General features: G+C 44.1%; 1 protein-coding gene across 1 annotated transcript; it reads right to left on the bottom strand.

Annotated features, from left to right (window-relative positions):
* Positions 1–5,593: 5,593 nt before the first annotated feature.
* NXT1 (nuclear transport factor 2 like export factor 1) lies at positions 5,594–8,673 on the bottom strand. Its single transcript, XM_081292346.1, has 2 exons — positions 8,392–8,673; positions 5,594–6,362 (listed from the first exon to the last, which is right to left on the bottom strand). The coding sequence occupies exon 2, from the start codon at positions 6,298–6,300 to the stop codon at positions 5,878–5,880; it is 423 nt and encodes a 140-aa protein (XP_081148472.1). The 5' UTR covers positions 6,301–6,362; positions 8,392–8,673; the 3' UTR covers positions 5,594–5,877.
* Positions 8,674–12,593: the final 3,920 nt, after the last annotated feature.

The following is a 12,593-nucleotide window of genomic DNA, read 5'->3' as shown; positions in this document are numbered from 1 at the left end:
CCAAGCCCTTTTTATTTTGAAAGAGGTCCTCGATAAGTTATTGAGGGCCTTGCTAAATTGCCCAGGCTGGCCTTGAACTTGTGATCCTTCTGTTTCAGCCTCCTGAGTCACTGGGATTATAGGTATGTACCACTAGGCCCTGCTAAAGCTTAAACTCACTCCAGATTATATCCAAATTGGCAAAACTGGGTGTGTATCTACCAAGTTTGAAACAGACCACATTCTGAAACTTTCTGATTTCTTGGTGTTTCAGGAATATCTGTATCAGTGTTAACATGGTTCACAAGGACCCCTCAGCTTTGCTAAATGTCCATTTCACCCCCCCACCGAACCCCATTTCTCTTCTGCCAGAATCCTCCAAATCACTCCCCTTCACTTTCTCTCTCTCTACCCCAGCTTTTTCTGGACCTCCTCCCCTACATCAACATACCCTTTTCAGGACCACTCCTGTTCCACCAGAGTGGACTTTTTCAAATAAACTGCAGAAACAAAGGACCTTGTTCTGTTACCACCTGACTGGCCTGTGCTGCCATACCCCTGAGCTGATCAGCAGGCATGAAACACAGAGAAACAATGATGCCTTCTATTCATTTTTCTAAGTGATGATCTTTGTTTGTTTGTTTTGGAGCAGGGGAAAAAATGCACTTGAGGTTAGTCCTCATTGACCTTTTTAACCAAAATCACAAATCTTCATTTGTATAATCTGTACTTCATGTTCTCTATTGTAGTATGTTAGCCAAATTCAGGATTATTGATTCTGCTATAACATGCATTGTTTTAGCAAAGACATAAAATGTTTTAAACTGCTGCTATGCTACCTTGTTGGAAAAGTATTTTTTTTAGTTGTAAACTGACACAAAATATCTTCATTTTATCTATCTATCTATTTATTTATATGTGGTGCTGAGGATGGAACACAGTGCCTCACACATGCTAGGGAGACACTCTTAGAAAAGTTTTGAGAAACACTATTTACTTTTTATTTTAACTTGGGATAGAACCCCTGGCTTTGGGTATGAAGGCAGGCACTTTGCCACTGAGTTACATCCCAGCCACATTGTTTACTTTTAACAGTGAGGGTGAAAGTAATTCTTTGCCCAGTTGTTCTTAATCTCAGCAAAGATGGGTATAAGATCAATAAACTAGACACATACGAACTTCTGGGACTCTCCAGAATCCTCAAGGACCCTGTTCTGTCTCTTCCTCCGGAAGATCCCATCCTCTGATAAGGTATTAGCCTCTGTCATATCTGGAATGCCTTTTTTTTTTTTTTAAAGAGAGAGAGAGAGAGAGAGAGAGAGAGAGAGAGAGAGAGAGAGAGAGAGAATTTTTTAATATTTATTTTTCAGTTTTTGGCAGACACAGCATCTTTGTTTGTATGTGGTGCTGAGGATCAAACCCAGCGCCGCAAGCATGCCAGGAGAGCGGGCTACTGCTTGAGCCACATCCCCAGCCCTCTGGAATGCCTTGAAGGAAGCTCTAAGTGTCTGTCCTGCCGCCTGTGGGGACAAAGCCATAGTAATCAGTGGGCTGGCTTGATCCTTCCTGGTTTTATGGGCATACTTGATGCTGGAATTTTCAGTCACCAAACTTTAGTAACCTGAGGCTGGAATTTTCAGTCACTAAACTTTGTAATGACAGAAGATGTCATCCCTCCAGTGGGAGGGTTTAGGGGAGGCGTGGTGACTCCAGCATTGCCTCCTGGCCACGGTCAGCAGGGTTGGGGGTGCCCACCAAGGAACTCTCTTAGTTGCTTGGTGGCTGCAGCTAGCGCCTGGGAAGAGCTGCGGGGGGGGGGGGGGGGTCCGTGGTATCTGTTAAGTGGGATTCCCCCACCCAACGCTCCCCATCTGGCATCCCTCACGTGATCAAAACACAGAAGACCTTGCCCTATTGGGTCATATTATGGCCAGGGTGACTGCAGCACCATGAACAGGGACAATAAGAATAGAAGATGATGCCCGCAGAGGACGAAATGGAGAGCAGTCAGGTGCAAGACAGCCAAGGCTGATCTTTTTGAATAAAGCTCCCAGGAGGTAAGCGAAGCAAAAATTAGAAGGGGTGAAAGTGCAGCTTGGGGACATTTGGGAAAGTATCTCCGGCTAGAGGGAATGCCCAGTACAAGGCCACATGCAAGAGGAGAAAGCCCCGCCCAGATGAAAGAGGAGGATGACCTAGCACAGATCCAGAGGACCCTAGACCCTGGCCACTGACGCTCCTCAGGCAGTCCCCCACCTGAGGAGGGCTGGTATATCCCCACTCCCCACTAAGCCAGGGGTACAGGAGGGAACGGGGCGCAGATTTACCTTAGACCAACAGGGAAGATGGGAGAAGCACCCTCCCTACCTTGGTCACGCCCCTGGCCCCTCATCCCCAGACCCTGGGAAGATGAAGACTTTTGTGAAGGCTAGCTGCTTAGGCTCAGGAACACATCCAGACAAGTGCCTGCTGGGGCTGAGGGGGAAGTTTCAGAACTTGGTGGAAGACCATCACCCCTCCCATCTGTCGGTTCAGTGCCTCCAGGCCAAACCCATCAGAGGCACTTGACTCCCAGTCTTCCTGGGGACAGAGACCAAGCTTGAACTGGGGAGAGCCAGGTGATGGGAGGAGAGCAGTTGGGAACTAGGAAGTGGTCCCGAAAGAAGCAGACCTGGTGACTGGGAAGGAATCTTCATTCGGACCCCAGTATTCCTTCCTCCTTCACCATTCCTGACACTTCAGGACCATGAAGTGAAGTTTTTTACCAAGTTGGGTAATTTTGAAATTCGGAAATGTTTTCTTCCCTTTCTCCACTTATTGTTTTCATCCCAGCCATAAAAGCTTGACATTATTTCAGTGGACAATGTTTATATTTGAAGTCTATTAAGACAGATTAACAAGGAATAAGATTTAGGGTAGGAAATTAAATTTTACAAAAAGTTGCAAAAACAAAAAAAAATAGTAAAATCTTCACCTAGATTTGTCTTACAATTAAATTCTCCTAAATCAAAACTTTAAAAAACTAACTGGCTGAAGAATGATCACAAACACTTGGTGCATGTTCTTGTTTATTTTGGTTCAGAAACCCTATGGTGTGTTGAGGAAAAAAGAAAAGGGAAGGCTTCTGGCTTTTTCTGTCTCACCCTCTCCCTTCACTTCTACTTCCTCTTATTTCTGTGGTGACAGAGCAATGTCTGTTAGTTCTTCAGTTTGTTTAAGTCCACTCTGGTGGAACATGGGTGGTCCTAGAAAGGGTGTGTTGAAGTGGCGGAGGAGGTCCAGACAGGGATGGGGTGGAGGGAGTAGGTGAAGAGGAGTGATCTCGAGGATTCTGGCAGAAGAGAAATGGGGTTGAGTGGGGATGTGAAATAGACATTTAGCAAAGCTGAGGAATCCTTGTGAACCATGTTAACACTGCTACAAATGTTCCTGAAACACCAAGAAATCAGTTTCAGAATATGGTCTGTTTCAAACTTGGTAGATACACACCAAGTTTTGCCAATTTGGATATAATCTGGAGTGAGTTTAAGCTTTAGCAGGGTATACTGGTACATATCTATAATCCCAGTGACTCAGGAGGATCACAAGTTTGAGGTCAGCCTGGACAACTCAGGGAGACAGGCTTAAAAAAAAAAAAAAAAAAAAGCCTATAATCTGGAAACTTCTCTGGCCTAAACAATGATACAACTCCAGAGTTCATGTCAAGCTCCCTGAGGGATTCCCTTGAAATTCAGGCCACTGACCAGGTCTGAGATGAGGGAGATAGCATTCCACTTGACCTCCTGGTTGGCGTGAGGGGCTTTGAGATCTGTAGTACAGCAGCATGCCCCTCCAAATAATTCTCCCCACAATTTCTTCCCCATTCTCCTTTGTTTTGTTTTCCTATTGGACAGTATTCAGTGTCCCAGGTCATCAGACAATTCTGCATGTTTGTTTGGAACTTCACTTTGGTTTCTCCATGTTTTACTAGCATCTCAGCTGAATTGCTTGCTCAGCTTGTCATGCTTGAGTCTGTAAGACCTGTTTGACAACTCTAGATGTGGCTTTGAAGCTGCAATTATAGTCACATGTTGCTTGATGACAGGAACAGGTACTAAGAAATATATTGTTACTCAATTTCACTGTATGAGCATCAGAGTGTGACATATAAACTAAGACCAGTCAAGAAAAATATGGCAATATAATCTTATGGGACCAGCCAATATACATGGTTATATGTGGACTGAAATACTATTACAGAGTACTTGACAGTACTTAATTTGCTATTTTAATTCACTTGATTAGATTAGAAAACCCTTGAGTGCAAGGAACACAACCCAGCCTACTCTGATCCCATGGCAGAGCCACCTCTACAATAAACTAAAACTACGGTCTGCTGTTGTTGCAAATCTTTTACTTTACCCGGGATTATTGCTACAATCCATGACTCATATCTCATACTGGTAATGGCTAAGAGAACTGGAGCTATTTTGGTGGTTCCACAAAGTTACTAGGGAGCCAGCCTCCTTGTAGCTTTACATGATCCTACCTTTGGGATGTAGCTAACCTATCCTTGTTGCCTGAAAGAGAACTGGGGCCTGTGGTCTGCCAATAATTACCTGTTCCTAGGCAGCAGGGTACAGAGGTAAGGAAGAAGGGTCTATTGAAGCAAAATTCCCAATAATCCAGTTCTTCAGCTTCTACATCATTGGCTAGGATTTAGTCACATCAAACCTAGCTATAAATTGAACTTTAACATCAAATCTCTAAGGTGGGTTCCTAGTCCCTCAAAACATTGAGCTTTAGTACTAAGTAGAGAATGGGGTACCAGGTAAACACTGCCATCTGTGTCACCATACTCATCATGATTCTTTGCCTTTTCACATTTTCCAATTCTGAATTACTGTTATATAATTCTAATTCACAACCCTATCCAAGATCTAGCACACAGTTATCAAAAAAACTTGACTGGGAAAGCTGCTTGAGATGTCTGTCATCTATTGATCAAGGAGCGATGGATCCTTTATATAGTTTTTTTTTTCCTTCTTTCTTTATATTGGAAAATACAATCAGGGTTGGCCTAGAGTCAGTAAAAGTAGCTTCTAATTCTATTTTTTAAAAGAGGTAGTTATTTTCTCATTGTGAGAGTTTAATGTATCCACTCACATATATAACAGTTATTAGCTAATTCTAGTATTTCATCTGTTCTCACCATTTAACTGTCAGCTCAGGTGCTAGGGTAGGGCCCAGTTCTCTCTCCTGGGTAATTCTGATGTGCCCTCAAGTGAACCACACATTGAGAAAGTTTGAAAAATGCCAATCCCCATCACTAAGAGGTTTTGGTGTAGTTGGTCTGGGGTGTGTCCTGGGCATAGGTAATTTTCAGTGTCCCAAGGAATTCTAGTCTAACCTCAAGCTGGGACAGTGGGCATGAGTTTCAAACGAAACCCTCAGCTTGACATGAGGCTCCTTGGATACTGCATTACTGGCCACCTGTGTAACACAGTTGCCTCTGGTAAATGCTCAGCCCAGGAATACACACCCCCACAGTCACGTTCTCTTATGCTGTCTGTCTTTAACCCTCCTCCTGCATCCTCAAAACCTAGTTAAATTCATCAGGCAAGGGGAAAAGAAGCAACATTTGTATTATTTTATTTGTCAGAACTTCCAGAATCAGGGTCTCTACTGGACAAGTAGAAAAATAGAAAAGTTTACTACTTTTAAAAGGCAACTATGACAAATATTTACTCAGGAAAAGGGCTCCTAGAGCTGCAAGAAACACAAGAGTTCAGCCTCAGCAAAATGTTGTCTGCAGTATTGCTGCAACAATAGAAATTAACTCATGTTTTCCATATCCTGAGATTTGAGACTGGTGTTTCTTAGAGCCGGAGCTGAGCAAGGAGGCCTTTCTTGCCCCCACTAGCTAGCCCAGTCCTGGAAGCGAAAGCAGTCACTTGCTATTTTCCATACTGTGTTGCTGGGTGAGGCTTGAGCAGACAGGATAAAGTTCTGATTGAAGTCCCGTTGTTTATTGCCCTCAAACTTCACTGTTCCACAGATCACAACAAGGACTGTGGTTTGGCTTGGTGTGGCTTCATCATGAACAGGCTGGCAGTCTACCACGTTGATTTGGAATTCACTAGAAGGCAACATTTCAAAAAACTCACTCAAGGACTCTTGTCCTGAAACGGCATTTCCATTCCATACCAGGGTGGCTGTGCCCATGTATAGGCGGGACAAGAGACGGCGACGGTTATCCATGGTAGTATAGTAGACATTGACAAACTCCTCAGCAGCTCTGCAGGCCTGATCCACATAGGTCTTAAAATCCACGGATGCCATCTCTGGATCTGTGGAAGGTGGCCTCTGCCAGGGTATCCCCTCTGACTTGGGGGAGCCAGGGGCTGTAAGATAGCAAAGTTGAAAAGAACTTATGTGAATGCTAAAGTTCATTTTGTCCTGACCATCCTCCTTTCCTATTGGTGGCAAAACAATTACAAAATGCAGAGAGATGACTTTAGGCTCCAACTATATAGCCTTTATTTAATAAGCCTCAGTTTGCTCACTGTAAAAATGTAACTATCACAATTGTCACAATTGGCATAGTTATAGTATGAGAATTAAATAAGACAGCATACATCAAGTGCTAAGAAGCTTGATACTTACATGTTTACACTATGAATTTTTTAAAAAATTTTTTTAAACATTTTTTATTGTAGTTAGACCCAATACCTTTATTTTATTTATTTCGTTTTATGTGGTGCCAAGAATTGAACCCAGTGCCTCACACATGCTAAGCAAGTGCTCTACCACTGAGCCACAACCCCAGCCCTACACTATGAATTTTTAAAAAATCCTGTTTTATTAAATAAAGTACCTTTAATGATGGAAGGTTACTCTACTGGAGGCTTGAAACAGGTACAACTGCCCCCAGAAAAATAGGGTAACTGTTTATCTGTGTAAAGAGAATGGATCATGTTGAGGAAAAGAGTGGTCACTGTCCTAAAAAAAGCCAACCAGAGAGACAGCATATGCCCTTCAGCTGGTTAGTCCTTCATTGAGTTTTTCTGACAAAGGCCATAGTGTAAAGAGAAAACAGGTTCCTTGAGAGCATAAGAGAACAAATGCCATGAGGACAGGACCAAAATGGTGGCCACAATCATGCTATAAGGAGCAAACATAGAGGGTGAGCAGAAATTAAAAGGGATTATTAACCTCCGTGGTACTAATATCTACCATATATGTTGCATAAAGCCACAATGGAAAGATGTCTTAGAATTTATAGAGGTTCCTGGGGGTCAGGAGTAAACACAGATGTTGTGTCCGCTGAATACTAAAAAATAAATATTAAAATTCTCTCTCTCCCTCTCTCTTAAAAACAAAAGGCATTACAATAGTGGACATGTTTACATTTAAAAACTTAAATCATAAATTTTTCCATTTCAAAGACCTTAACATTTTTAAAAATAAACATCATCTTATCAAACAATCAAGACTCAATATAGGGCTGGGAAAAAATTGAGTACTCTTCAGGGCAAAGAGCTGGGGGGAACTGGCCCTAGAAAGTAGCAGTTAAAAGCCAACCCAGAACATTGCTCTTTCCACCTTCTCCATGGGCCCAAAGTTAAGCCTCAACAAACACTCCGAACTGTTACTTGTTAAAACTTCTACGCTCATTAATTTTTAGAGAAATTTCATCAAGACCACGCTTTTTGTTAGTTTGTTAACGCCTGCACTTTTAAAATCAACTTCATAAGAACATAACTCCAGGATTGCTGGCTTGGAAATTTCCTCTTAGAAACCCACATTTCTCACTGGTTTTAATTCCCAGCCAATAACCTCCACATCACTCCTCCCTAATAGTACCAGCCCCTTCCTCACCTCCACCCCCGCTTTTGGCTCCCATTTTCCCTTCACCTGTCTTTCCAACACAATCTAATAATCTGCCACGCCCCCTCCTATCCCCTAATAAATGACCATCTTTGCTTTCGGTTCTCAGTTACCCACGGAATCTGGTCATTTCACTTATCGACTCAGAAAGAGAAAAAGATAAGAGTGAAGCAAAGTGGAGTAAGTAAGAGGTTGTGAAGATTCCCTATCATCCACACAGTCAACTTCTCTGAGGCTGGACCAGTATAACTGTGGCACAGGCCTTATTTCCAGCGGGGAGTCGCTTCTAATCAAACACTTGACAAATGCACGCTCTTCCAGGCCATCTTCTGGCCGCAAAACTACTCTCACATTGCAAGGCAAATTTACTGCCGCTTGTCTTGAGCAGGCAAAGCCTGATGGAGAAGTGCAAAGACACCACGTGGAAAAGGACAACACCCGGGTCTTATTCTTGACAATGGATGGAGGGAGAGAGACGCACGTGGGAGAGGTTTGGAGGTCCCTACTCGTCATTCGTGTGGCCCCGCGGGTAATACAACCTACCTGCGCCGTGACGTCCTAGTCCGTGGCGACTTGCGTACCGGTGCCCCCCGCGCCGGCCGCGCTCCCGGAGGGGGCAACCCCGGAAGGTCACGGGGTGGCTGGTCGAGAGACCACGCTCCTCCGCCGCTAGCCTTCGGCGGGGGCGCGGAAAGAGTCGCTCTTCTCCCCTCCCCTTCCTCCGGGAGGCTCCGCCCGGTTTGCCGGAGTCTCAGAGGCGGAGAACGCTTCCGCGCTCTCCGCGGCTTCCCGCGCGCGGCCGGCCGCGCTCTGCGCAGATGCGAGTGTCCCGGTCCCGCCTACTCTCACCTCCCAGTTACTGGCAGTAGGTCGGCCAGTGGGAGGGCGGGCCGGAAAGCTAGCTCCGCCCAGGTGTGGCTGGAAGGAGCGGTGGCTTCCGGGGTGGTACATTCCCAGAAGACAATGGCAAATCCGAGCTCGAGTTTTTATTGGTCCAACCGATTATCTGAGTGATTAGGTGAAACGTCCCAGATCCCGTCCCCGGAACTGGTGGTGGGGTCCGCTCTCGCTCAGCGCGGTTCAGGTTGCTTGGCAGTGGAGACTAAGGAGGGTGTGTTGGCTGCGGTGCGGAGAGAATTCTGCTCCTCATCTTCCACGCAGCCGTATGGAGTGATTCCAATTAAGACTCGTAAAACGTCACTGCTTGATGCCATCCAGGGAGTCGGCAGCATGACCTCAGTAAGGCTCGCAAGCAAAACAGGTGTGACTCCAGGAATGTAGAAATCTGCTGATAGTGGGAAGCCGGTGGAGCCCCTGTGGAAGTCTGTAGGATCCAGAACTTGAGCCGATCGCTCCGTTTATAGTTTAAGTCACTTAGAATTGGCATCCCAATGGGCACAAAGAGGATAAACCAATTTTACTCAAGTGAGAGGAATTGATGGTTGGGGACGAGGACGTGGGTGAGTCTATACAGTGACAAAAGTATGCCAAAGGGAAAAATGTCTTGTGAATTGAGCGGCTCCTGTGAAACCCGCCTGACTTCGGCTCAGAGCTTGCTTGTTACCATAATTCTGTTTTATCAGCTGCATATTGGCTTATCTGGAACCAGGGCTAAACCTTTATTGAATGTTAAGAACAACACGCTTAATAGAAAGGAACCATTTAGTGTAAGTACTTAGGAAACTTTAAAGTGAAAATTAGAAAATAAAAAACTTTTTTTTTCTTCAGACATAATTCTCAAGTTTTAGTTCCTGCTCTAAGAGTTTTAATAATTCCTTGCAAAACTAGGAGAGAGCCCTCTGGATGTGGTTGGCCTAAATGAAGTAGTTTAACCTCTACTTTCTTGGTGTCTCTTTGACTCCCTTTGCGTTCCTGGAAGAACCCTTGCTCTCAGATTTATAAGGACAACTTTAGAAACCAGGTAGGTTATTTAATATAGGCCACCACCCCCACTTCAACCAAGTAGATGAAACATTTGCATTATTTAATAAATGAGAAGGTGAATGAGCATCTTCAGAGCAGTAGTCACACAAAAATGGCTTTATAATCTCCCAAGGCATTGATTTTAGGATTTTCCTATATAATCTTAATCATAGCTTCAATGGAATGAAAATGAAAGGGTTGACTTACTTCATGCCCAGTAGGTTGTATGTTGTGTTGCTTTTAATTTCCTTATGTCTCTTCCCCTTTTCATTTCTTTTTCATACTTCTTTGGGAGAGCTATGGTTCCCACTGATTTTATTGATCAGTAAAAGCTGAGAGAAATGTAATAATCAGCCTGGAGTCACAGAGTCAATTTAAACCTAGAAAATCTGGTTGGGAGGGTGGGATTGTGGCTCAGCACTAGAGCACTCACCTTGCATGTACAAGGCCCTGGGTTCCATCCTTGGCATCACATAAAAATAAATAAATGAACAAAATGAGAATGTTATGTCCAACTACAACTAAAAAATAAATATTAAAAAAAAAAAGCTAGCCTCAGTTATTTAGCAAGGCTGTAAACAACTTAGAGAGACCCTGTCTCTAAATAAAACATCCATATATATATATATATATATATGAAAAACTGGTTGGAAGGTTGGGAGAACTTTTTTTTTTTTTTTTTTTAAGTTTGTAGGCCTTATTTGAAACATAGACTTTAACCACAAGAAGAAGCAGTGGAGTCAGTAGCTTGAGGGAGGAGGCAAGGACCTTTCAAGTTTTTGTCTCCAGCACTTAAAATTGTGCCTGATCCACAACAAAGGCTCAGGAAATGCTGTTTGAATGAACACAAGGGCCTGGGGCCAAGTCAGTGCTCTACACTTTCTAGCTGAGATGATCCTTCCCCAGTAGCCACTCCCCCTTTTCTTGGAAGAAACCTGTTTTTTTTAATTCCCTCTGTGGTTCTTTAGTCTGGGGAGGTTGGAGACATCCTTGTCTCTAAGAGATATACCACTGTCAGTGTAGGCCCTGAGCATAGTAGAGGGTCGTAAGAGGCCCAGTAATGACCACTGAGTCTGGAGAAGATGTTTGCCAGGGAATTCTGGGAAAGGAACCTTTGTCTCTTCCCTTCTGGATGTGCTATATGGTCATCTGGCCATCCTGAAGGAGAACCCTTTAATTATGAGGCAAATAGGAAAGGTGAGATCAGGCCTTTGATGACCGTTGAGAAACAGATCTGCCCTCAGTTTTTCGTTTATTTTCTTGGGGAGGTACTGGGGTTGAATTTGGGGGCACTCAACCTCTGAGCCATATCCCCAGCCCTATTTTTGTATTTTATTTAGAGACAAGGTCTCACTGAGTTGCTTAGCGCCTCGCTTTTGCTGAGGCTGGCTTTGAACTTGAAATCCTCCTGCTTCAGTGTCCTGAGCCTCTGGGATTACAGGCGTGTATCACCATGCCCGGTTTAGCCCTCAGTTTTGGATTTTGCAGTTTCAAGAGCTAGTGTTCCAAGTTAGGCATAACCATATTCACTTGCAGCATAACTAGTGTGGCTTAAAACATTAGGGTGACAGAGCCAAGTGCATTTACCTTTCTGGGGCTCAGATATCTTCTTTGTATAGTAGGGACAATAATAAAATCCATTTTCCTTGGGCTGATATGCAGAGAAAGGATCATTTGGGGAGGGCTGAGCCCAAAGTAGCATCCAGAAAATGATAGTTAGGCAGAATTACGCTTTGACATTTTGCATCAACAGCAACATCTTCATTTGCCAACAGCCCCCTCCAACAACTGGCTTTTAATCTTGGGACAAGCTTATCGATAAATTGGTAGGATTTGTCACCAAATCACATGGGCATCTTCCGAAGATGAGCCTGGTTTAAGCAGCTGTGGAGCCAGGGGTCTTATTTGCATTGTGGAGCCCATCCAGGGAAGGAGGACACATCTGCTTATACAAGCAGAGTCCCTGGCAGCTCTGAAGATGGGCTTGACTTAAGGATCTTTAAGTCTGTAAACACAGGATTGATCTTCCCCACTGTCAGTGTCATTCTCTGGGGCAGATCTTAATAGCAATTGTTTGCCGTCAGAGTCTACATGACTTGGAACCCATTGATCCACAGCGATGGCTGAGCTGTCCAGCCTCTAATGCTCTGCTACCACATCTTTCTCTTTCTGTCTCTGCCCTAGCAGGAGTGCTGGTGTGGACCAGATTGAGCTGGGGCTATATTTCTGTGAGCTCAATTGGGGACTCAATTTTTGGGGAGACCCCTGGGGGCCATGGAAGAAGCACATCCTATGGGGTAAGATGATGATTTTTGAAATCTGAATTCTGATTTCTCTATCCTTGAGTTACTGCATCCGTAAAATGGTAGTGTCGCCTCTAGATATTAAATGGCAATGTATTGGAGATGTACCATTTGTGATGTGTGCCCAGCCTGTGATGATGCACTTTGTCCAAGAAGGTTATAGGAATTATTGCTGATTAGTTCTTGGGTGGCCCTCTCCCCAGCTTAGCCACAGTCATCCGGGATTTTGGTAGGGATCAGACAGGCCTACGTATCCTCTGTGTGGGATAAGAACTATATACTGTTAGTACTTGAAAGGAACATACCAATTTTGGCTGATTTAAGCCAAAAGGTCTTTATGGGAAGACTGCGGGATGTTTGCAGCATTGGTAAAGTGGTTTCTGGGATCTCAGGAAAACTGGGCAGCAGGAGCTTCAGGGCCTATGATGGACTGACTGAGGTATGACCAGTTTCTAGCCCCTAGGATTTCTCATTCAAATCAGATTTCTGGAAAATAGAATTGGATTGGCCTAACCCCAG

The sequence above is a fragment of the Spermophilus citellus genome (assembly GCF_964194105.1).
Source record: "Spermophilus citellus genome assembly, chromosome: 4".
NCBI classification, from domain to species: domain Eukaryota; kingdom Metazoa; phylum Chordata; class Mammalia; order Rodentia; family Sciuridae; genus Spermophilus; species Spermophilus citellus.
The sequence above is the reverse complement of the archived record's forward strand: the minus strand, read 5'-3'. Positions and strand labels throughout refer to the sequence as shown.

Coding starts and splice junctions, on each gene's coding strand:
- NXT1 (XM_081292346.1), bottom strand. CDS start 6,300: ATGGCATCCGTGGATTTTAAGACCTATGTGGATCAGGCCTGCAGAGCT.